Source organism: Branchiostoma lanceolatum, chromosome 4 (assembly GCF_035083965.1).
Source record: "Branchiostoma lanceolatum isolate klBraLanc5 chromosome 4, klBraLanc5.hap2, whole genome shotgun sequence".
NCBI classification, from domain to species: domain Eukaryota; kingdom Metazoa; phylum Chordata; class Leptocardii; order Amphioxiformes; family Branchiostomatidae; genus Branchiostoma; species Branchiostoma lanceolatum.
In genome coordinates, this window is record NC_089725.1 from 16,438,936 (window position 1) to 16,464,614 (window position 25,679).

At 46.0% G+C, this 25,679-nt stretch overlaps 1 protein-coding gene across 2 annotated transcripts; it reads left to right on the forward strand.

The window, feature by feature from the left end:
- The first annotated feature begins 4,434 nt into the window (after positions 1 to 4,434).
- LOC136432917 (paired box protein Pax-1-like) lies at positions 4,435 to 25,326 on the forward strand. 2 transcript variants are annotated; one of them, XM_066424563.1, is made up of 5 exons: positions 4,435 to 4,744; positions 6,044 to 6,679; positions 22,013 to 22,143; positions 22,952 to 23,186; positions 24,023 to 25,326. In XM_066424563.1, exons 1-5 carry the CDS (start codon positions 4,732 to 4,734, stop codon positions 24,097 to 24,099), a joined length of 1,092 nt encoding a protein of 363 aa, XP_066280660.1. In that variant the 5' UTR covers positions 4,435 to 4,731; the 3' UTR covers positions 24,100 to 25,326. The 2 variants fall into 2 exon arrangements, with proteins under 2 accessions (XP_066280660.1, XP_066280661.1); XM_066424564.1 differs by having other exon boundaries at positions 4,439 to 4,744; positions 23,948 to 25,326.
- The last annotated feature ends 353 nt before the right edge of the window (positions 25,327 to 25,679 follow it).

A 25,679-nucleotide genomic window follows, 5' to 3' on the forward strand; every position in this document is an offset into this window, starting at 1 on the left:
ATCTGCCGACGAAAATATCTGGTTCAAAGAAAATACATGGCCTGCTTCCTGATTGTGCATGACTAGCAAAATGAGGAGTATTTCTTAAACTGAAGTTTATTGTCATTTCAGTTTGTTTAACATTTGAGTATTGTATACAGTAGAATTGGTGTATCCTAGTGAACGACGATAACTTGAACGGTACATGCTTCCTTGCTCTAGTCTAACAAAACTAATTCTTGGAAATAATGTTAAGATTTTGGCGATGATTTTATTCGTGCTATACCCTGTCGGACTAGTGATTGTGTGATGTTTATGTTACTGATTGAAAATGTGCATGAGTGGTACTTGATGACTACAGAGTTCACAGTGACAAATGTCAAGTATGTTCTTCTCTCAGGTGTTTCCTGATTTCCTGCTATACGTGTAAACCTATCAATACAATTCTACGAACTGTATACATGTACAGTTGTTTTTATTGCGCATTTAGTCTTGCGTATATTACAATGAATGGTCATTGACAGACACGGGTACAAAATAGGATTTCCAACGTCAACAGTTCAAGAATCAGACATAAGAATGTTTTGTAGAAAACCTTTTAAATCGCACTTGATTTATGATAATTGCTGGTGTATCCACGGGAAAACGCCGCCCCCGTCTAAACAGCGGTGCAGTGTTTGTAAAATCGGATGGAGTGGATGGTGCTTGTTTGGATTTGAAGACATTTCTATAAGTTTTAACTGTTACTGAACTGGGTTATTGTCTCGGCGAGCCGGTGTCATGCCACAGAACACAGCGGAAGAAATCCTGCGCAGCCGGGTGTCGCTTGAAATGTCACTGGTACTAAATTTATCCCTAAACTTATAATTCAATGAAATTACAAAAAGACGACAATAAGTCTGAAAATGTCTTAAACTTTGATTTATCATTCATTGTATTTGAGAAGAGGTGTGATTGATTTATAAGCTCTTTAACAGGTAATACGGAGGTTAAAGTTCGTTGAAAGTATGGACCAATCGTTAAAGCAGATACAGTTAACAAAAGTGAAATTTCACAAAATCAAAAGAATTCCAGCACTAAAAGTCCTTCTCTTTCATTCCCTTGAAACTTTAAAATGTAAAAAAATACTGATATATAAATTTAGTTCTCGTTTATATCATTTTCCACCAGGAACACCTCAACATTTCGATGAAGGGGCAGAATTTGTAACCATTAGCGTTTGTACAAAGTTTACTACAAACCTCCAACTATATCATTGACCATTTGTTAAGAATGTGGGTGATGGGCTAGGAAGAACGTTTTTTCAGGGGGGGGGGGCATGGGAACAGGTTTGCGTGACAAAGTTATTGCGTTGCTTGGCATCTAAAATGGACCACAGAGGAGAAATGAAGCAGAACGTTTGCCCGCGCTTTACCAGCCATGGCCAGGTCAACAAACTGAGTGCTACTGGTCTTCAATCACGCCTGCCAAAAGTCTCAGCGCCGATTCAAAAGTCGGTTTGCGGAGGCGACAGGCTCGGAGTTTGTCTTCTCTCTGCTTTCAGTCCGTATGACAGACTTTCACGGGCAGGGGGTAGAGAATAACGGAGACGTGTCAGTCAAAGTAATACACAACAAAATGGGGGCACTTCCACCTTTTATCACGGTCGATTCAGACATTTACAAACAAACACATTCTTTAAACACGTCCATTTCCACTAGCTTCCGATGGGGAGGGGGGAGCTCGGATGTTAGAGTACATCTCTTGAACAAACAGCCGCATATTTGGGCGTGGGACCGAAGGTTGACAGGTAGGTGCATCCGCCAACTCCTGAAAACACAGGCCGGGCGCTTGTGTTCCCAGAGTCTTTGGCGGGGCAACCCGCTTTAATCCCGAGGCGACGACAGACGGGTTCAGTGCGCGGGAACAGGTAACGACGTCTCGGGTCAGAAGGGTTGTCTATTTTGGCTCCCACCTGCCGAACAGGTGTGTTGAGGTATGCGCACCTCAATGACAAGCATAACGGTACGCTTCTCAAACATAACGGTACAAAAAGTCGCACCCGCCGAAGCTGTATATTAAACTACACAGACTATTAACTCCAAGTAACGGTCCCGCTACACTAAGCTACCGGCACCAACACACACGGCTTACACACCCAAGTAAGGCACAAGTTCTGCAAGTAGATACCTGGTGAAGTATTCTCTTTCCGCGACCGTTACAACAACAGTTTGGTCGGGGATGGACACCAGCGGGCTCTCCGTGGCCAAGAGGCGCGGGGCATGTTTGTTGGTCCCGCAGCCATGCGTGTCTCGGAAAGCATGTTTCTCCGAGCTGCGTGTTGCTACAGTTTGCGCGCTTGTCATGTGTTATTATGTCGGTACAAGGTGTGTGTGTACGGGCAGGGGCACAATGATATTCCCCTACCCCACTCGGTAAGAAAGGCGTCTCAATGGAGTCACTACTGTGTGACGATCGGCCCAGCTCGCCAATGTGCGTTGACAGTCAAGCCGAACAAAGTTTATCTCCGGTTAACCTGTTCGTGTTACGTTGGGGATTTGAGGCGAAGGTGATTTTCTCCTGGCGGTAACTTGCCCGCCCCGGTCCCGCCCTCTTCCCACCAGGTGAGAATGGGCCGACCACAGCTCAGGTGAAGCCTCGGGTCTGGGCGCGCACGCGTCGGGGCGGCCCCGGGCACCCTGGGTGGCCGTGTAAGGTAACCCTGTAATTGTTGCCGCTGGATGTACAGACAGCACAAGTTGTTGTAAGCAATGTTGTGGTGGGTTGTACCGACAACACATTTTCCCCCACGCTGACGGAGCACTCCCACCTGAATTCCCCGCCTGTCACTCAACCGCGCACTCAATGGCTAATTTCTGTGTTTGTGATGTGGGTATTAACTCAACCCGCAATGATTGACGTCTCCATGAAAGGCCTGGCTGGATATGACAATTAAGCGGACAAAGCCGCTCCAAGTGCTCAAACATGGGTTGTGTGAGCTCGTATTTATTTCAGTCCCCCATACAGATACGAGTAAACAATTTTCTTTGACTCTAATGCACCATTCTTTGTCACTGAAACCCTATCCCTAAAATACAGAGGAAATGGAGACTAGTTATTCGAGGGAAAAGATTTTTCCCTATAAATGGCAAGCCAAACACGGCGACAATGCTCCGCGTCAACTCAGGAAAAGGGGTCGCGAGCAGTCAGGACTACCTGTTCTGTTTCGGAAGTGACCCTTTTGGCGGGGTGCTTTCGGAAGGATTTTGTTAATTTTAGCCATCTCGATATCCAACTTCCGACGGTATCGTATAATCGGGCATGTCGCGACAGACGTACGTGTAAGTTCCAGTCATTCTATAAAAAAAACTTTTGGGGATGTATGAAATTTTAAAAAAATGAGAACAAATATACTCAACGTTATAGATGTATATGGCGGAGAGAGAGGGGGGGTGTATCTCACGAATTCCTCACCACCAAATCACGCGCATAGTTGCCCCCCACTCATGCATGGTGCTCTCCACATTGACTAGGGTTGCGGGGACGGGCCCTCCCTGACATCCACATTGTTTTGGGTCGTAATTTTATCTGTGTCATATCCAAATAGGAGGCGTCATGGCACTGCCAACTGATCGCCAGAAACAAACGCGGGGATTGTTAGCTACCAAACACTGCCAGGTCTCTATTAAGAGTCGCTGGCGGATCGGGTTACAGCCCACTACGGCTCTCCCATTGACGGACGGCCGAGCTCCGCGCCGATACTTCAACACGGCAGCCATACGCGCCTAGTCCGTACTCCTCTCACCCACCAAATCAAAAAACCATTGACGCCTACTCACCAAAGACAGGAAGCAACTTGCAGTTGCTTGTCTATATAATTTTCAACGGGGTGTGAAGTTTATCTTACGGCTACAAGTTGTTTACTTTCGGGTGAATATATAACACCCTCCCACTCCAACAATTCTCTTTCCGCATGTGCGAGGAAAAAAGTTTTTTCTAAATTCTAGAAGGAAAAATAGCAGAAAATTTGTCGTCCAGTGTTTTATGGCTTTGTAGTTAGTATCATTACAACATATCACTTTCTCTCAGACACACGAAAATAAACGCGTCTGCTTGATGAAGAGAACATAAAATGTGGTATTTGGGTCAGTGGATCGTGGAACGGAGTTTGTAAATTATATGGACTCTGGATGATGCGGGAAATAAAATCGCACAATAACGTGAAGAGGGCGAGTCGGAAGTGTGCGATTAGCGGTCCTCCACTGAGCCCAGATTATAAACTTATGATCATTTATCGTCTCGGGCTGACATCGGTGTCCGTTTGTAAGGCCTTTGGTGGAAAATCCCCCGGGAGGTCTTTTCTCGCGTGGCAGATTGACACCCACTCCCCTCACGGCCAATCAGGGGTGGGGACGGCCGATTAATCCATGTTGGACCCGCCCCTTTCCTTACGTCCCCGTCAGCGGCGTCGAAAGGGGCCTGTCAGCCCGCTTTTCTTTGACGTGCATGCCATAGAGACGAGCCTGTAGGGATTTGAATATGAGTCGGGGGGAGTCCTCTCGCCTTACATTCAGTGCCCGCGGTGCACGGAAGCAGGACCGGTGCACGGTGTAGTCCCGCGTGGCATAACATACAAACTTCGTCAGTACAGGAGTTCGACCCAGTCGGCCACACACCATAGCGAAGTGCGACCGCTCTATACACAGTGTGCAGTGACCGGTAGTTACTACGGAAGGCATCCAAGTACTGGAGGCAACACGCTACACTCAAGTCATGATGAATATGGGTAAGCTCCAAATCCATTTACACGGTTCATTGACAGAAGTTGTTGAACATGAACAAGTGAGTTTTGGTAATCTCTATAGAAATGATGCTAGGCAAGTCCATGTGTAAGGCATAGAGAACTACCTGTCAGGCGGAGGAGAGAAGGCGGGGGAAAACGTGGTAGAACGCGGGTGTAGGTCTCGTCAGTTTGTGTGTACAAGACACAAGCATGCCGGAATTAAACGAACGAACTTATTGCTTCCATATGTGGCAGACCTCGGGACTTTCGGCCAGAGTTAGGGTCGGGGTGCAATCGTTGAAAACTTAGCACCATTCCTTGTCGTTACAAAAATATATTTTTACACGAAGATAAAATCATAACGATACACAAACTCGTATAATCTGCTGCGTGGTGATCCCAGGGGCCATGATCCCAGCTATTATCATGGCAGCGAAATTGGTTCTCAACTAACATCATTTAAAGTTAAATATAGCCAAATTGCCCCTGTCTCCTAAAGCGCATTTCTGGCAGCAGTTGTCGGGCTGAAGCAAAATAAAACTGTCCTCCGCAGTATTTTGTTCCCAGCCAGTGTGTGGTTGAAGTAGTATGAGGGAGGTCTGCTACCATGTTGTGTACAAACAACACGGCCACATGGACCCCGGCCCTTCACAAACCGCGACTCTACACTGATATGAATCAACGACGATCTCTGCTCTCTGTGGTAATTAATCTAATCGCCATACTTAACCCGACATATTTCCCCCACACGTCTCATGCATGAGTATCAGATATATACCCAATTACACTCCCCTGAGTGTAGAAGCCACGTCCATACGTATAGCTGCGTTGTGAAGTGTTGTTGGTTCTGTATGTACACCAGTACTCTCATGGCTTCCCTGGATCTGTGTGGCAGTTTCTTTGTCACTCAAGTCATGCGGGCTTCTGTCAGCTTAGGAAGGAGAGATGTCTACCTATTTGTCCCTAATCCTTAGAGTAATTGTACAAATTTGGCCAGCCCCCACCCTGGGATAACAGCAAAACCACGGACTGTCCTAGATACGAGCGCCTGCCAATAGTCTATCGGCCTGGCCTGGTCAACTCGCTACTTCCCGAATTTGAAGGAATGGCGAGTACGACCCTTTATCCAGCCCAGACCGTTAGCTAACGCCACCTGCTCCATCAAGTCTAACTTTTCTATCCCCAGTCAGGGGTGGTAGGATCATGGATCTTTAGATAGAGATCTGTAGTGCGCTACCTGCTTGAGAAAAGGTGTTGATAATCTGAAAATAATGGCTGATGTGTTCGTCGTTTCTCCACCAGAGCAAACATTTGGGGAGGTGAACCAGCTCGGCGGCGTGTTTGTGAACGGCAGACCGCTCCCCAACGCCATCCGCCTCCGGATCGTCGAGCTGGCCCAGCTCGGGATCAGGCCGTGCGACATCAGCCGCCAGCTCAGGGTCTCCCACGGCTGCGTCTCCAAGATCCTGGCCCGCTACAACGAGACGGGATCCATCCTACCTGGCGCCATCGGCGGCAGCAAACCTCGCGTCACCACACCTGAAGTGGTGAAGGCCATCAAGAAGTACAAAACCTTGGACCCAGGCATTTTCGCTTGGGAGATCCGGGACAGGTTACTGGCCGAGGGCGTGTGTGACAAGTACAACGTGCCCTCGGTCTCGTCCATCTCGCGGATCCTGCGCAACAAGATCGGCAACACGACGCAGCTGCCCGACTCGCCCTACGGTCATCCCGTCAAACCCGAGCAGCACAGGCCACTCTACAACCCCATCTACACCTACCCGGTGGGTCCGCCCGCGCCGGCTCCCGGGGCCCCCGGGGTGCCCAACCAGAGCCAGATCCCCATGCACATGCGGCACTGGCCATCCCCACACACTGTCAGTGACATTCTGGGCTTCCCACGGCCAGGCGTGCCTATCAACGCAAACGAACAAACAGGTAAGATTCGACCATTAACGTTGGGTAACCTAAATTCGGGATTTTTCCGATAATGGTTGACTGAAATCAATCTAGCAGAACAATAAACCATCCTTTTTTTCTATTATTCTGTCAGTATCATGTACTATCTTTGCACTAATCATATATATGGTAGATTTTGTCTCTAGTCGTGCTGACACCATAATATTTCAACTTGAAACTACCGTCTGCCGCACGTTCAATGACGGTGCTGTCAGACAGGGGGGCACATTAATTCGGGAGAGAAGATTCGTCTTGAATATCTTACCGCTAATCACATTTTATACAGCAGCTATTCGTTCCATCCTTGGCTTGAGGAGAGTGCTATGGATATAGACGTGTCCAAGTAAAAAAAATACACGAAAAAACGGCCGCACCGCACACATCAGGCCTTTGCTAACATCCCGTTTGTTGAGTCGGTACCGGTAGAACGTCACTCAAAGTCGATCCCCACCGTCATGGCAACGTGTAACGTTACATTATTCATGGCAAGTAAGCTGGGTGCCGTAGCAATGGTTATACTGCTATGTCCATGTGTTCCTTGTTGTGTTAGGAGCAAACTTTGAGGAAAATATCGTCTTCAGTCCACTATCACACGCAACATTTAGACAAAAAAGTGTTCCTCACGACCTTTTGTCGTCTGCTTGACGACATGATTCTGGGTAACAATATGGCGGCGGGAAAATACACGTGCCGTAGGTTGTAGCAACAAAGAGGAGTTTTGATGATTGATCACACTTAGAATCCAGTTGCAGGTTAAAAAAAGATATTGTAATAAGTTGTCTTGTAAATAATTGTGTTTAGCAGGCAGGAGATGTGACATTTGTCTTATAAACCAGCGAACAACCGAGCAGTGTGAGTCTCCCACGAAGCCCCCAGACTCTGTCAATAAGGGACGGAGAGTTTTTGACGTCGCCAACTTCTAATGTGTGGTTATCGAAGCTTTTCAGACAGTGTTCTGAATACGTTAGTCTGTCAAGTTTGCATTTCTAGCGGTATTACTGATGTTGCATCTAGCACATATCCCTAAATACCCCGTTTTCGAAAAATCCCGACTTTAAGTACCCCACGAATTTAGGTTACCCAACGTTATATTTTCTGTAGAAAATATTCTAGAAGGTAAAGAAATAATCTTGAAATCTTGTGATACAACTTGTGGCTTATACATAGACCAGAGCCGAGCCTTGCATACAACCACAAGCCGCGAGGAGCAAAAACCATGTTGAAGCGTATCCCACCGTGGTGACTCAGAACAGAGAACCACCCACGGTAGCCGGCGCATGTAGCAGCACTGAAACAACCTGCGACACAAAAGTACAGAATGTAACATGAAATATACTCCGGCCAGCATGTTGCGCGCGAGACGCTGTACTAAGGCACAAACATGCGGGAATGGGACTACATGATTATCTTATCAAATCCAGGGCAATTTGTGGCGGTGCGGTCAATTGAGCAATTCTGCGAACGTTAGCATGTTGGTTGTAAATGTTTATCCCGCTGACTTCTGTGGGTACACATCGCTATCTCGCTACAGGTGTTTCTCACTTGGTTTTCAGTTTGATGCATATTGACTGACAAAATACTATCTTCCCCTTCAGATGTTTATATGCTTGAGTTTCAAAATGACCAAACACTACTACACCGTGTATTGTCTACATCATGGGCACGATCAACGTGAACCTTAGTTGCCTAATAAACGTGACATCCGATATAATCTTATTTAAGAATTTCCTTCACCATACTATTGTGAACCTCATAACAAGTAAGCAGGTCCTGTTTCACCTGACTTACAAACGTCTTAATCAAGTTAGTCTGTGGCGAACGAAAACCGGCAGAACCGTACGTGTTGATCGGAGACTTCCATGGACGGTTGACAAAGGTCAAAATTCGTTGAAAAGGTCATTATTTTCTGGAGTGAATAGAATTTCAGTCCCCGATTCTTCTTGTCCTTTTTCTACTGGTATATCAAATCCTTGTTATACTCGGGACCGAAATACCAAAATTGCGCAATTTTCTCAGAATTCCCACATGTTGATGTATTTATGTCATGTTCACGCAAAAACCTTACCTACAAGAAAAGCTTCACATGCATTCAACCAGGTTGGATTCCTTATTATCTCCTTTCTTCTAAGCTTAACTCAAAATGTTTCCTTGTCAGGAAGGCCAGCAGGGCGAATGAACTTAGCACCCAAATCCGCACATGAATCTGAACAATGCACAGCTCGGATATTTGTGATTTCTTCCTGTCAAATTGGGTTATACGTCAAATAGTGATGACAACGGTTTGAGACATAACACATTTGTCAGTAGAAGAGCATACTGATCATCATCGACTAAGCTTCCAATATTGTCACTAGATTTTCGTATTTTGTTGCTGATTGTAAGCTCCATTTTCGAAAAGGAGACATATATCTTGGGTAATTCTCTACAGTATCAGAACGATTTTTCCGTGGCCTCAATATCAAAAGGGAACTGACAGATAATGATGTTACTTTTAAAAAAGTATGCAATATTTCAGGTGAAAATATCAAACTGATTATGAACTTACCGTTCTACCAAAAAAAACCTTTTTGGTAAATTTCATTTTGCCGCTCAGAACTTGCATTATATATTTTAAAGAGGCACTTGTTTCCCCGGTGTACTGGAAGTGTTTTTTTAACGGTATTTCGACAGAAACGTTAGTACATCGCAGGTCAATGTCGTGCAAGAATGGCAGATCGGCCTAAGTGAATTAAATTGTGATGTTTCTACTGTATTACTGTTTGATCTATGCGATCGTCGACCGATCATATCATTTATCATATTCTGCAGTATACCATAACACATGATATGATACTGTTTATTGAAAGTTTTGATTCTATCTGCACCAGATTATAGATATCCCTGAGTATGAGCTGCGTTGCATTGCATGCGCACTCGAGAAAATCCTAAATTTGCAGCACAGTTATTGGTGTGTTTGTGACTCAACTTTCTTTCTACAAACCTCTGTCTCATAGTATGTGTGATTCATGCACTCATATCGTTTAAAGAAACATCTTTCTTGTTGACCTATCAATCTGGAAATGCGTTCAGCGTGGGGAGGAATATGTTTATGGAGTTGCATTAGAATCATTTTATGACTCACATCGCCGATGAATGAACCCACCCACCTGATCGCCACACGATACCAGCGTGACATTGCAAAACTCACATAACAGTTCTGATCGTAAGCCCTACAAAATCTACCAGAAATATAGATCTTTGTTCATGACGATGACTTTCTTGCTGTAGTGGAAAGATTATTGGTTCATATTTGCGGGATGACTTTTACTAAACCAGTTGGTGTTGGGTGAAATCAGGACTAGCCAAACTTGTGAAACCGTACCGATTTCTGGAAGTTGTTTGAGTAGTTGATGTCATTTCTCATTGGACTGGGATTTTCCATTGAATATTCGTGACTTCCATCCAAACGTTTAAAACGTCGTGGGTCCGACCAGTCTCTTGACTTTGTGGCTGGTTCAAGTCCTTTTTCAGAGAAAACTTTACTTTCCCGACGGAGTGAGATACTATAAAGAGAGAGGGATCGGCTTTAGTATTCATGGAGAGTGGTTACCAATATCATCCGTGCCGGCTGGCTGGGACTCAATGAACATTTATTTCCACTCTAGCGGTGGGCTGTGTCAACCAGCCAGGGACACAAAACTACAAGACAAAATCACACGTCTATGACGTTCTTGTCATTGGAAAAGATCTAGAGGACGACTAGTTGTACCGTTAAGCAACCGTCTTGAGTAATATTTGTATCACTTATGTGTTCTCTGAGCACAGTATGAAGTATCAAACAGGGATGTCTTATCGGATTGATTTTAGGAAAACATAATGTGTCTACCATATCAGTAAATAACGAACAGAGATTAATTTGTGATACACCAAAATGATTTGGACTTAATTTTATTTTAAGTGCTTCAAATCTATTTGGTGCCCAGGACATTGTTTTGAGAAACCTATATCTATTGCCTCAGGCTGGCATGTACTTCTCCGCGGAGCGGAACCTGAAACAAAACACAGTTTTGTAACGCTACTCACCAGCTCTCGAAGCCAACGTTTATGATAGAGAAGTGTGGCGTACAGAAAACGGTCTGTTTCTAGCTTGAAAAGTAGATTTTGTTCGGTGCGTATATTTTCAACACTAAACTTGTTGTAACTTTTCAGACATAATTGAATCCATATAGGAAGGATGAGGGACAGATCCGATTAACTTAAACTTTGATTTCCCCTTCTAACCCCAAGCAACAAAAGCAAGTCCTCGCCCGGAGAAGCCGTAATTCCTTCCGTAGTGGCTAAGAAGCTTACAGTATAATCGATCCCCGACTCGATATCTGAATATTCCGTGTTTATTTTGGCGGGACAATCAGGGTAGTATTAACCAGATTAGCTGGGATGCGGATGAAGAAGCGCCGTTAAGACACCGTAAGTTTGCGGCGGGAAGTCCTCGGTGTCTACTTCGCTTCATCTCCGATAAAAATAGCGGAAAGTTTGTCAGTGTCTTCACGAAAACCTCGAACCGAGTTTGAGCGTTGTAGAATTTTGTAGCAAATTGAAGACGCTTTGACAAGTTTCTGAAAAGGGTATTACACTGTATTAACTGACTTACCGTACTTTGGCTTCCACGAGAGCCGTTGGTCGGACGATCTCAATGTACTCGAAAATATACATGATATATGGATATCTCTTCAGGCTTTGTGGTTAAAGACTCCTGACGTAAACATCAGACCAAACAAGGTCTATAGATCCCTCTCGCAGGACTTTTCCCTTTCCCACACTTGGCTTCACAAGACTTGTCTGTTTGCACTCGGACAGGTCCTCCCGCGCACTTGTGCGCCAACTTGTCTGTGTCCGTAACAAACACACACGGATTATACACGCAGTCTCAACGTGCGTTCATCCCTTTCAAGCCGGCTCTTGGCGCGGACGAGCTTGCCCGTCAGCCTCGGCTGCCCTTGGCAGGACCCGAGGCTTGCTTGAGGCACCACCATGGCCAAGCATGGCTGTGAGGTGAAGGTGCATGTCGGAACCGATTCGCTTGGTCATCGCAACTCGGGAAAATAGAAAGACTAAAAACGGCGGAGCTTCCATGTAAGACATCACGAAATCGCCGGCGAATGCACCCAGATACACGGCGACATGACGACCTGCGTGCCGATTACCGGCGCTTCGAACGTCCCTTGCTTGCACGTAATTGTGTTGACCCACACACGTCGGGCAACATTTACGTGCGAGCAAGGGACGTTCGAAGCGCCGGTAATCGGCACGCAGGTCGTCATGTCGCCGTGTATCTGGGTGCATTCGCCGGTGATTTCGTGATGTCTTACATGGAAGCTCCGCCCTACAAACACCAATTTTCAGCAACGTGATTACCAATTGCATCATACTTATACATAGTTATGTCTATTCTACAGACAGATGTTAAAATGCATTAAGAAATGCAGTGAGACACACATCACTTCTCACGATGGCACGAAGCCAGACACGGCGGAGCTTCCATGTAAGACATCACGAAATCGCCGGCGAATGCACCCAGATACACGGCGACATGACGACCTGCGTGCCGATTACCGGCGCTTCGAACGTCCCTTGCTTGCACGTAATTGTTGCCCGACGTGTGTGGGTCAACATCACGAAATCGCGGGCGAATACACCCAGACACACGGCGACATGCCGGCCTGCGTGCCGATTACCGGCGCTACGAACGTCCCTTGCTCGCACGTAATTGTTGCCCGACTTGTGTGGGTCGACTTCTTCTTCGGGGCAGACGGAACTCTCTTCCGCCTAAGTCGAATTTGGCACCCGGTGGTAGAGGAGATCACTATTCTTAGACGAGAGAAGGAATAGGCAGCGCTACTCTAAGGCTTGTGGTATAAGTGGTACATGGTGGTATAGGTGGTTTTCACACTGAGACGAGCGAAGGAATTGGCAGAGCTTCACTGAGGCTTGTGGTATAAGTGGTACACGGTGGTAGAGGTGGTTTTCATATTGAGACGAGCGAAGGAATTGGCAGAGCTTCACTAAGGCTTGTGGTATAAGTGGTACACGGTGGTATAGGTGGTTTTCATCATATACCACCGTGTGGTACACGGTGGTATAGGTGGTTTTCCTACTGAGACGAGCGAAGGAATAGGCAACGCTACTCTAAGGCTTGTGGTATAAGTGGTACACGGTGGTATAGGTGGTTTTCATACTTAGACGAGTGAAGGAATAGGCAGCGCTACTCTAAGGCTTGTGGTATAAGTGGTACACGGTGGTATAGGTGGTTTTCATCATATACCACCGTGTACCACTTATGGCTTGTGGTATAAGTGGTACACGGTGGTATAGGTGGTTTTCATACTTAGACCAGTGAAGGAATAGGCAGCGCCACTCTAAGGCTTGTGGTATAAGTGGTACACGGTGGTATAGGTGGTTTTCATCATATACAACCGTGTACCACTTATGGCTTGTGGTATAAGTGGTACACGGTGGTAGATGTGGTTTTTATACTGAGACGAGCTAAGGAATAGGCAGCGCTACTCTAAGGCTTGTGGTATAAGTGGTACATGGTGGTATAGGTGGTTTTCACACTGAGACGAGCGAAGGAATTGGCAGGGCTTCACTGAGGCTTGTGGTATAAGTGGTACACGGTGGTAGAGGTGGTTTTCATATTGAGACGAGCGAAGGAATTGGCAGAGCTTCACTAAGGCTTGTGGTATAAGTGGTACACGGTGGTATAGGTGGTTTTCATCATATACCAAGGTGGTTTTCCTACTGAGACGAGCGAAGGAATAGGCAACGCTACTCTAAGGCTTGTGGTATAAGTGGTACACGGTGGTATAGGTGGTTTTCATCATATACCACCGTGTACCACTTATACCACAAGCCTTAGAGTAGCGCTGCCTATTACTTCACTCGTCTAAGTATGAAACACCTATACCACCGTGTACCACTTATACCACAAGCCATAAGTGGTACACGGTGCTATATGATGAAAACCACCTATACCACCGTGTACCACTTATACCACAAGCCTTAGAGTAGCGATGCTTATCCCGTCACTCGTCTAAGTATGAAACACCTATACCACCGTGTACCACTTATACCACAAGCCTTAGAGTAGCGTTGTCTATTCCTTCACTCGTCTAAGTATGAAAACCACCTATACCACCGTGTACCACTTATACCACAAGCCTTAGTGAAGCGCTGCCTATTCCTTCACTCGTCTAAGTATAAAACAGCTATACCACCGTGCACCACTTATACCACAAGCCATAAGTGGTACACGGTGGTATATGATGAAAACCACCTATACCACCGTGTACCACTTATACCACAAGCCTTAGGGTAGCGCTGCCAATTCCTTCACTCGTCTAAGTATGAAAACCACCTATACCACCGTGTACCACTTATACCACAAGCCATAAGTGGTACACGGTGGTATATGATGAAAACCACCTATACCACCGTGTACCACTTATACCACAAGCCTTAGAGTAGCGCTGCCTATTCCTTCACTCGTCTAAGTATAAAACAGCTATACCACCGTGCACCACTTATACCACAAGCCATAAGTGGTACACGGTGGTATATGATGAAAACCACCTATACCACCGTGTACCACTTATACCACAAGCCTTAGAGTAGCGCTGTCTATTCCTTCACTCGTCTAAGTATGAAAACCACCTATACCACCGTGTACCACTTATAATACAAGCCGTAAGTGGTACACGGTGGTATATGATGAAAACCACCTATACCACCGTGTACAACTTATACAACAAGCCTTAGAGTAGCGCTGCCTATTCCTTCCCTTGTCTAAGTATGAAAACCACCTATACCACCCTGTACCACTTATACCACAAGCCTTAGAGTAGCGTTGCCTATTCCTTCGCTCGTCTTAGTAGGAAAACTACCTATACCACCGTGTACCACTTATACCACAAGCCTCAGTGAAGCGCTGGCTATTCCTTCTCTCGTCTAAGAATAGTGACCTCCTCTACCACCGGGTGCCAAATTCGACTTAGGCGGAAGAGAGCTCCGTCTGCCCCGAAGAAGAAGTCGACCCACACAAGTCGGGCAACATTTACGTGCGAGCAAGGGACGTTCGTAGCGTCGGTAATCGGCACGCAGGCCGGCATGTCGCCGTGTGTCTGGGTGTATTCGCCCGCGATTTCGTGATGTTGACCCACACACGTCGGGCAACATTTACGTGCGAGCAAGGGACGTTCGAAGCGCCGGTAATCGGCACGCAGGTCGTCATGTCGCCGTGTATCTGGGTGCATTCGCCGGTGATTTCGTGATGTCTTACATGGAAGCTCCGCCCTAAAAACACTCAAGCAACAAGTGCATCCCCCCTATCAGTTTCTCAAGTTTAGGCTGTTGGTTGGGATTGTTCCTACCAGTACGTGTTAGATAATAACAGCTTTTGATTACTAGTAATAAAGTGCATTTAAGTCCCTCAGCAACTGTCGCACGGCGGTTCATATAATTCAAAGACTGAGTCTCACGACGTTTACCCAAAACAAATTTCAACACCGTCACTGTGATTACTGCGGATGCTGTACTTCATGTGTGTTGTGTGACAAAAACATAAGTTTGGAGAGCTAGTTTGTTATCTTAAGAATGTAGGGAATGGTACTTTTGATGTCACTCTCTCTGTCCTGTCGCGCTCGCAGCGCTGTCCCGTAAACGCCACTGGCTACAAAAACCTGCAGGTTTGTTCTCGCGCTCATGACGATACCTCATGGTAAAACACCGTAGCGTGAACCGCTACTAAACAGCACAACCTGTTGGTGATTCCGCCGCGGCATGGCTGGTGAATGGCTAACTTGCACATAGCCGTCCGGAAAATACACTGATTATAATCGTATTTTTATACTCTAATTTTATACGCATGTTGACACATTTTTGTCCTTTTCCAGCAAAGCATTTTATTCCGTCAGAAAGAAGTTTTCTTCAGTTCTATGTAGTTGGGCTTGAACTAGTAGGCTTGAACAGCATCCTATCTGTTTGTGCAAAAATATACAAAATTGAAGATTAGTAGCTGAGTAGCCTGCGTCGTCCGTGCAACCACCAACACGCGGTGCGACCCTTTCAACCCGAGTAGTAGTCGGCGTAAATAAAGCCAGTCGTTCGTCGCTTTTACGACTCGTTTTGTGATCTAGTCGTAAGTTTTGCCGTCAGACCTGGTCGCCCTCCAGGTGGTTTGAAGCGGCCGTCGTGTGCCCAGAATTACTTGCATGCAGTTACATGCCGGCACCGCTGCCTTCCCGGTGGCGTCCGTGCTGACAGAAACAACCGTCTGACGGCTTCCCTTTCACGGTCTGGAACTGAAAAATCACGGGTAATTTCGAGTTGGACGGCCGGTACGTGTATATTGACTTCTGCCAGCGACCCGCTGGTTGTGGAAGTCCGGACCATTCATGCTTGGCGGCCCGTAGGGCCGGTTAGCTCGGCACCCAGCCTATAAATGTCAACAAGTTACAACTACATTCCGAAATGTTTCTATATTTCTCCGCTTTGTATGTTAACTTTATGATCATCACGTGGGTAAAGACTTTCGAAAGAGTTTCAGTACTGTTTGCGACACATGGTTAGAAATAAAGAGAATAAATACGAAATATGTTGACATAAAATCTTGCCAAATCTTTGGGAACTCGAAAACGCAGGTGTCAAAAATGACGTTACATCGAGAACACTGGCATCCCAAAACTATATAAGTTTCCGTTGAGTATATCTCGATATGATTTGCAAACGCCTTATAGAACATGCATGTAAGATATGACCCCCTTCGAAAGTCTCCTCCTTTTTAATGTACATTCAACGCACGATTAGTTAACGACGTGAAATAAGATTTGAAAACAAAGATCGTGTAGAATTTAACTTCGGAAAGATAGATAGAGATTAGAAGTCAGACGAAGGGACTTACAGCTCTAAGACGTTATATTTCTTAATTGACTGAATGTAAGACTGCAGTGGCGGCAGGAAGTTTCCCGGACGCCCTGCTACCCGGCCCCAGGCGCTATTAACGGCGGCGCGTGCACAGGTCAGCTCCCCAGCACGGCACCGCCACCTCCCCTGCCCGCCGCCACACGAGAACGCGCTCTCTCTCTTCCCGCCGACGCCGCAGCCGGCTAAATTGGTTCCTTAAACCTGCCTGCCCCCACAAATCACACGTTTTCATATGTGGCCCAAGTCTGGAACTGGGACCAAAAATGGGTTTCCTTTTAGCTCCTCTCCCTACCTATGGCATGTAAACTTGGACGTTATGAGATAGGTGTAAGAGTAAATGATCCTAAATTTGTAGGTCGAAAAAAAGCAGAGGATTGAAAAAAAGGTTTTCGAGAGTCGACTGGCATACCTCCCACCTTTTTTGACGATTTCTAAGGAAAAAGCTAGATTCAGCTCAAAAACAACAATCTACGTCTTAAAAGTGATACCAAATTAGGTGTCTGTGTAGCATCTTGAGCGCACATTTACACCATTTCGGCCGATGTTGCGACGACAATTGGATTAACCCCAAATGGCTACACATGTGTGCTTTTGCTTCCCTTTCCGCGTATCCTACTCCCACAGAATCAAACTTCATAGCCTCCACAATGATGAGAGAGGCACCAAACTGCGCTTTGATATCACTTTCCTCACGTTAGATCGACAAACGGCAGGCAATATCAGTTATCTAATGACACGCTCCGGGCAGAGTCCCGATGTGTTAGAAAAACAGGAAAACACGGGTTTCAATCACTGGGGCAAAACGGAAGCTTTGTGGAAAATTTATTTTCCTACCGAGAACGATACCGGCGCGGCCGTGTGAGGGCAGGGAGCGCTGATAAGGCTTAGTTAGGGTATCGCACTATCACCACGCCACTGGCAAGTACCAGGGTCGGCAGCCTTCATGGGGAAAGAGCACCGAAAATTAAATCCATCAATATAGCGGCTCAACTGGAAAGAAGGATATTTATTCGCCATATCTTGAGCCGAATCTGTCGAAAAACAAAGGATTACTTAGTCACGGTGTCTGTTTACTGGCATTACACGCTTAGCATCGCCCATGACATCTTAGAGGCAAACAGAGGCGTACACGGTAGCTAAGAGCTCACGCCGACTGTACTGGCGACAGGAAGGCCCGACCGTCCTGTCCTACACCCTCACCTGTCAGAGACAGGACGTCTTGGCTCTTGGGCAGAACAAAGCGGGCCATTGTGAGTTGAATCCTAGTCAGAAATATGCCAGGTACGAGACGATACACAATAGCATTCCTCGATGACATATTTCACCTGAAGTATGTCTTTTAAGGCTTACTTCCCATGACGATGCCTATCCGACAGCGAGCAAGTGCGCCCCCTCCCTCCCCGTCTCTTACCGCACTACAGGAAGACTCCAGTCAATGTTGAAGAAAGAATCAACTGATTTGTCTGGTATGAAAACCAGCTTTGACGGATAATCAACCCAAAACAGTCTTAATCTGCAAAAACTAACTAGCTGGTCATGACTGAATGAAATATGGCAACAGCTTGGAAAGCATGTTGACGATTACATGGTTTTCCGAACTTAGATGTCTTGGCGGAAAATCCTTGCATTTCCACAATCGCGTGCAAAATTTCCCGCCGCGCAGACTTGCAGGGAAGAAAAGAGCGAGACGCGCGGATGTTTGTGTTCCCACGATGCACGGAGATGGCCTACAGAAAAGGTAACATCTTAGTCTTCAAAGGACTGAGGTCCGTGAAGTTCCACAATAAGACGTTATCATGGTTGAGACATGACCAAGCTTTCTGAAGTAACAAACTTGAAGCTGTGTTTGTCGGACAGAGATGATATAGTGGGCTTCAACTTCTCGCCGTGCTGACTCTGAATATAGAGAAAGTTTTGGAATGATACTGTCTGCTAAAATCAGCAAGATATGGCAAATACTTTACACGCTTTGATAGAGAAATATAGATAAGAGAAGTAATGCTAACTGAGAATCATATTGTAGTGAGGAAAGCATGTTACCCTTGTTATAGTCAAACCATGGTACATTTATGTTCACTGTTGGTATTTCCTTACCGTGAAATACGTAGTAATGCTGCATGCAGACCCGATAAATAATACTGATATGTCGTCTCTTTCTCGCCTGTATGCCGAAAATGTAAACTCAGTTTCAATAAGATTGTTCAACAGTCCAGACCAGGTATGTTATTCACTGCAAGCAACCTGAACTTTATTAGCTTGAAGCTTGTCGATTTTCTCGTCATCACTAGTTTACCAGCACTTTGTTTCTGATTCAATATCGCATAGATTTATAAGTATACAAAGTTAATTATCCTGTATTCATCGCAAACAGTAGCTTCCGCATCCTTGTAGAGGAACAGTATCTGCGCAAATTACTTGGATATAACAGTACTTTGTGTTTGAAAATACCACCGAATCGCTACAACAGAAGAAAAGTGTATATCTGGATTGTGCGGTCTACTCTCATGCTTTAATCGTACTTGTCTCGCCACAAGAGGCCAGTAAACCCCACTCCGAACAGCTGACCTTCCGTCCGTCAGCCGAACACCCCGAGGTGCGCTCGGGCGGCTTTCAGCCGAGTTGAAACACGCTTGATGAGATTGGCCGCCGGTTATGCCTGTGGGTGTTGTTGAACTTCTGACCCACGACTCCGACACGAGTTAGAAATCTCTATATACATGTGTAAGGCTGAGCGGTGAGGAGGACCTGAGTCTGAGTGGAGGACGGTAGCTTTTTTTCCCTACAAACGCCCCACCGCGATTTGGAAGCGCGAACGTTCTGTTCAGGCCTGGATGAGAGTATAAATAAACTATCGTTTACTGTGTAACCACAGCGAACCAGGGGTTGAACACGGCAGGGTCACTCTGTCCAACATGAGGGGGCAATAGTCGATCCTAACTTGTTCTCGTGCTCGGTATGTGTTGATGAGACCATTAATTTGCCCTAACCACATTGCTGTCCGGTCCCTGGTCCGACGAGCGGTGTTTCGGGTCAGGTCCAGTGTGTGTATTTGTGAGGACTCAGTGGTGCGCCATTCCAGAGGAGACATGCATGTCATTATCGAATATTTTCCAACCTGGCCGCCGTATATTAGCGCTTAATTTTTATTGCTGCCAAAACGGCAGCGGACTTGCCGGGTTCCGCCCTCCACAAAGGGATCGGGGAGACTTCCCATGCCGCAAAAATGCAGCCTTCGGCCCGTTTAATCCCGGTCGGGTCCGACATATTAAGTCGATAACCAGATGTGAGCCACATGTAACTGTGTACGGCGTATCAAAATAATCAGATTTATGCTTTAGATAACGCAAATGAGCCGGGAGAAAAAGAGCTTGCGCCGGCGGAGTAGACAGGCCGGGCACGGACCTTTCCTCCCTGCAGCCGTTGTTGGGCACCAGACCACACTCGCACATCTGAAAGCAATGAGCCCAATGATTACGGGTGCTTGGCTGTAACTGAGTCAAGAAATTGGAAAAGATAACATGTTGTGATGGATTTTGCATGTAATATGATTTTGATATACCTTACAAGCCGTTTTAGACCCTACCCTTACACGGAACTCCTATGATCACCCCCTCTGTAGGCGCAGGCCATCCTCAAACGCGGCGTCCTTAACGGCCTAACGTCTCATTAAGACATCATATACTGTCCGGAAGAGCTTGTTTTATCGCCGTCATATCTGACACACAAGCGTGTCCGGTCTAACCTTGAACGTTGTTAGTGTCAGGCACATCGCCCGCGATAATTCGGGGCATCTGATAGCTGCACGGTTCACCGCCGAGGGATATGCCCCATAACTACTCTGATGTGATAGGACTACTGCCCATGTAATAGTAGCGATGTATATTTCATCAGCTACAGCAACAGGCGCTACCGGGCTTACTGACATACATTTTTTATCCTCAAAGTTACAGATAGGATAGAAAGGGGTTTATCAAAATTGTGGAGCAAAGGAATGTTAAAGAAAAGAGTTCAGATAATTCTCCAGAGTGCCGTAAATGGCGATATAAGGCCAGCCGGCCGGGCTGTTAATCAACAGCTGATGTCGCGCCCTGCCGTTTCCGACAACCAGGAGCCTCATTAAAGCCGTGACTTCACTTTTTTCTATCCATTTTTGCGCAGTTATCCCCATCTTCCCTTGAAGTTACTGAGTGCTTGCCGCCCATGTTCACATTGCATGTAGTTTATCCTGGGGCATCTATGCTCCTCGCTCTTCCTTTTTCTCTTGTATGCAAAAGCAAATTACCCGAAGATCAAAAAACTGCCAGAAATTGACGAGCCCTGCTGGAAGCCAACAAAATTGGCAAGATATGACCGGCGCCTTCAGACTTTTTAAACGACATTTTAATTTGCCGGCGTCCCACCCCTGGTTCTGCGTGCCTTCTGTGTCGCGAGTGGACGCCTGTCAAATTGACCAGGCCCAAAGGGGCTTTCCGAACTGCTCAGTGCTAAACGTTTGAGGCATCGGCACGTTGCCGACAGTAGACTCAACAGGCAGAGGTCACCACTTCCTTCATGTCCCGCTGCTAGCGCGAGCAGCCTCTCAAACGTGCTCCATCGCCTGCTTTTCCCGCCGTGGATAAATAACCTGTGCATGATAAATCATCCCAGAATGACGATCGCTTTGTGTTTATTTACACCAGACGTTGACATGGACCCTATGGGTCGTTGTCGGTAGAACAAAATTCCCCCTTTTCCGTTACGTTCGCGTTACAGGTGTGACAAGTTGGATGTTGGTGCGTGGTGATAGGCCATTCAGAGTGATGCTGTGAGTAATATTCAAAACGATATGAGTGTTCCTAGTGCCAAAACCCACACAATTTCCCATGGTGAGAACAGAAAAACATATTCAAGACAGCTGGGCATCAAGGCGCATTCTTCCGCAGCGCGCAGCATGAGCACGCGTGCTCCGGGCTCAGCCAGGCTCTCTCTCTGGTACCGCCGAACGTTTAAAGCCTCGTTCAGCCGACACCAGTCTGTGTCGTCTTACTTTCAAAATAAACATGTAAATAATCAATGGGCACGATGTTCACCCAAGCCGCACCGTGGACGGACGGGAGAAGTCGGTACCGCCTGAAATGCTAACCGACCCATCCCCTCCGGGCGCGCGATGACACCCGAGGCGCGCTGCCGTCTCATCCGCTCGTCCCGACCGCTCCTGTGGGCTGTACCGGGCCTTAAACTTCAGCTGCTTCACATTAGCGCCTACATCGCCGCACGACTTGATAGCTCTCTTCAAAGTCCTTTCCGTACTCTATTTGGAGTGCCCAAAGTCCCCCCGGCAAATTGCTCTATAATTTCTTCTCTCTTGTTTTGCAGGTCCAGTTTCAGGTGCAATCTCCAATGAAAGTGCAAGGTATCAGGCGCAGATGGGGGAGGGCTACACCCTGAATCACATCAACCAAATGCAGGGACAGACAGACAAAGTCAAGTACCCAGATGTCTCTCAGGTGAGCTATCCACTATAGAGATACAATTTTCTACTTAATTTGGGCTAATGTAACAGTCTGAACCGCAAGTCTGAGCGAAAAACTGATAAGAAATTACCACGATTTGAAAACATGAGAAGATGAAAGAAAACAAATGAAAAAGAAGAAGAAGAAAAAAAGCGATTAAAAAAGATGCGACAGAAAGTTGAGAAACGGCTGTTGTATGGAATATTTCGCTTTTTCATCCTCCGGTACTTTGTTTATTCAGGCATATCTGAGGCACATTACCGGTGAAAATTAAGCGGTAAGAAACGATAGGTCCCTCCCCATGGTGTCCGACAACAAGGCACAGACAAAACAAACCATGGCCATCTGTGACGTCACGGGGGGGGGGGGGCGTAGCAGCAAAGCCGTCGGGCAGTACGTATATTCACAGTTGAGCAAACTTTAGCCTGTGCAGAACATTTCATATTTTCAACACATTGTTGTTGGCAGTAACATTAATCCCTCTATTAAACGTTAGTTCTCATAAAGTACACCTCAGTGTTTTCACTATCAATACCTTGACATCTTGCTATCAAAAGAAATGTCAAGTACATGTAGTTAACCATCTATGACTTGTTCAGTTAAAGTTATGATCAGCTCTGAATTTTTTTTCGTTTTGAGCTGAAACAGTATTTGCACTACTAGTCTTGCCCGGGGATATCTAGTAGGCCGTGTACTCATCTGTTTACGATACATAACAATAGATCAACTGTGCACACAGCAATTACTGGTGTTATGATATCACATATGAAATACCAACATGCAATTGTTTCTGTTCTCACAGAGCTCACTACCAGCAGTCAGTAGTTTCGTCTCCACACCCTACCCGGGTCCCCCTCCCCCTCAGACGATGGCGTACATGCCCTACCACCAACCCCCCACTACCGTGGGACCCACGGCCGGGTGGCAACAACAGAGGTACCCCTCCCAAGGGGTTCCAGTCACCACTGCGGAGGGGGGCATCAGCATCCCCGCACCGCTACCCTTCAAACCCGTCACCGCCGCACAAACTGGCTTAGGTGAGCAGGAGTTTTACATTCGCTAAGGGGCGGAGTAATATAGTCAAGTCCGCGAGCTGCTGTATTTGTAAGGTGCTAAAGAGTTGTCTTTTAACATTAATACATTTGGTAGAAATACCTAGAATTGTTTTAGTGGCATTAAAACAACATTCGTAAGTGTACAGATCCGACAACCAGGCTAGTACGTAATAAAAGCAGGGAGGAGCTAGATATTTTAGAGACCGGTAACCCGTTTATTATAGGAATAACAATAACACGAGGGACAGAACAAACAAACTGTGGCCTTCGATACTGCTTCTCTTAAACTATCCACCATTTCTTATGTGCATGATCAAACGGTTTCACGATATAGTAAATGGAATGGAATGACGCTCAGTTCTGCATGGCGTTCGCTTGATAAGGCATGTCAATAACACTAACACCAAACGCTGCCTAGACTTAGAATTGACCTGAATAAATCAGCTTACATTAGCATGCTAAACTGCTGGGTAGATATACGTCACCAATGTAACTGGCAAGTCTATACTGCAGGATGAACTGCTCGCATGTAACCTATAACCGCTCTCCTCTGTACACATCTCGTTAGGAAGGTTTGTATGGTAAAAACTTTGCATGAACTCTCATCTCCAGAATTATTGTTGCTAACCCCTTATATAGTAGCCACATGCATGTTGACCCCGCCGCTAGAGCTACGCGCTGTATGAAGAACCTGCGGTCTTCTCTCGTTCTTATTTCTTCCTCCCTTTTCCATTCCGTTCCAGTCACAGACAGATCAAGTTAGTGCCACGCTGGCCGTCCGAGGGAGGTAAACATGAACTTCCTTTTCTTCCCAACAGAAGACACCAAGCCACACATCTCCACGTCTAAAGTCGGGCCTCCAACGTCCGATATTCCATCCGCCTCTTCCTCATAAGAACAAAACTAGCAGCTGTAATGTCCTCGGGACTCGGGCGGCATCCCGTCAAGTCCAAACCTCACACTGCAATTGCTGCGCGGTTGCGGGTATAACAATTCTTCCTCAACACTCGTCTAACATGCAGTACCGAACTTTATTGCACTTCCAAAGTCTCAAGCAAAGTGCTCAAGAAAGATAGATAGACCATGTTGTAGAGATTTCTAATATTGTAATCAAGTTGAAATCATGTATTTTATTCACCAAGGATGATTTAGTTTTAAGTTTCATGCTTTTTTTTGTTTTAGTTCGGATTGTGCAAGCAAACTTTCGTATACTATGTGTGTGTGTATTCAAAGAAGTACTTTAGGTTCTTTTCCTCTACTACCTCAGGGTCGCACGTAGTTGAGTGTGAACGGCCAGGCATTGTACAGATTATAGAAGCCTTGCTGCCCACACAACTCCATAGATTATACTTTCACGCGTTGTATTTTAGAGAGAGCTTATCTAAGCAGTGCTCAGAGCCACGCTTTCATGCTCTCGTGTGGCAGAAAAGCACGTGCTAGCACCATTTTGGTGCTATCCAGTGTCCATTCCGGATTAAGAAAATAAATGTTTGTATGTCCAAATCCGGCTAAAGCCGCATACCTGAACATCTTTTGCCCAAATCCTCTCTCTGGTAGCTGACAATCTGCGTCCGAGTGGCCTTACTGTACTGTTAGCAGCAGTTGTCTTCACTAACAGAACACGACTTGTGTTTGGTCGCAAATGTGTAGGATAACGGACCACTGCATCACTTCTGTCAACTATCTTATAAACACTATTTTTTTACTTTCTTCAGCATAGAATTAAACAATGCTGCTCTAGATCTTACATGTAGTAACAGAACATTGTGGATAAGGTACATAGCGGGAAGGTATGGTCCTGGGTCGTAAAAAGTTTATTGTATTATTGTCCGCTCGAGTGCAGTTCTTCGTCATGTACATGTACTGAACGATTATGTCCAGGTCTTCCTCTATGTGATGCAATATAATATTCTAGGGTGTACATAATTGAATTATGTAGATGTTATTCTTCTAAGGTTTGTAGGAAGAAGGAATGACAAGTCACAGAGTTGTGAAATGAGATTTTTTTCTTTGTTAATATCGATGCATTTTTTTGTTCTTTTGTTTAATCGCAAGCAGGAGTTAGCTTTTGTAAGTCGTTCTATACGTATTTAAAGTCAGAATAAAATGTAATATTTTGACAAACTACATTTCCTTTTGTTTTATTCGATAGCATTTGTGTTTACTTATTAGCTTAAGAGCATGAGGCTAGGGGGTCTTCACTGAGGGTAAATGACAGAAGGGGGTGACATTTGATGAACGCGCCCAGATATCTCGTCCCTTCACAAAGGTGCTGTTTACAGGTTCACTTAGACCCACCACCATAAGCCAGGCCATGAAAGACCCATCTGTACAGTAATCCTTCAGGCAAATATGCTTCCAAAGTGGCTCCAAATCGGCCTAAAGCTTCTCACCTCCATTCCATGTTTAACCTGCCTCTATTCAGCCCTATCCCCTATTACGGGTCACGGCAAGAGCAACCCGAGCACACCAGCA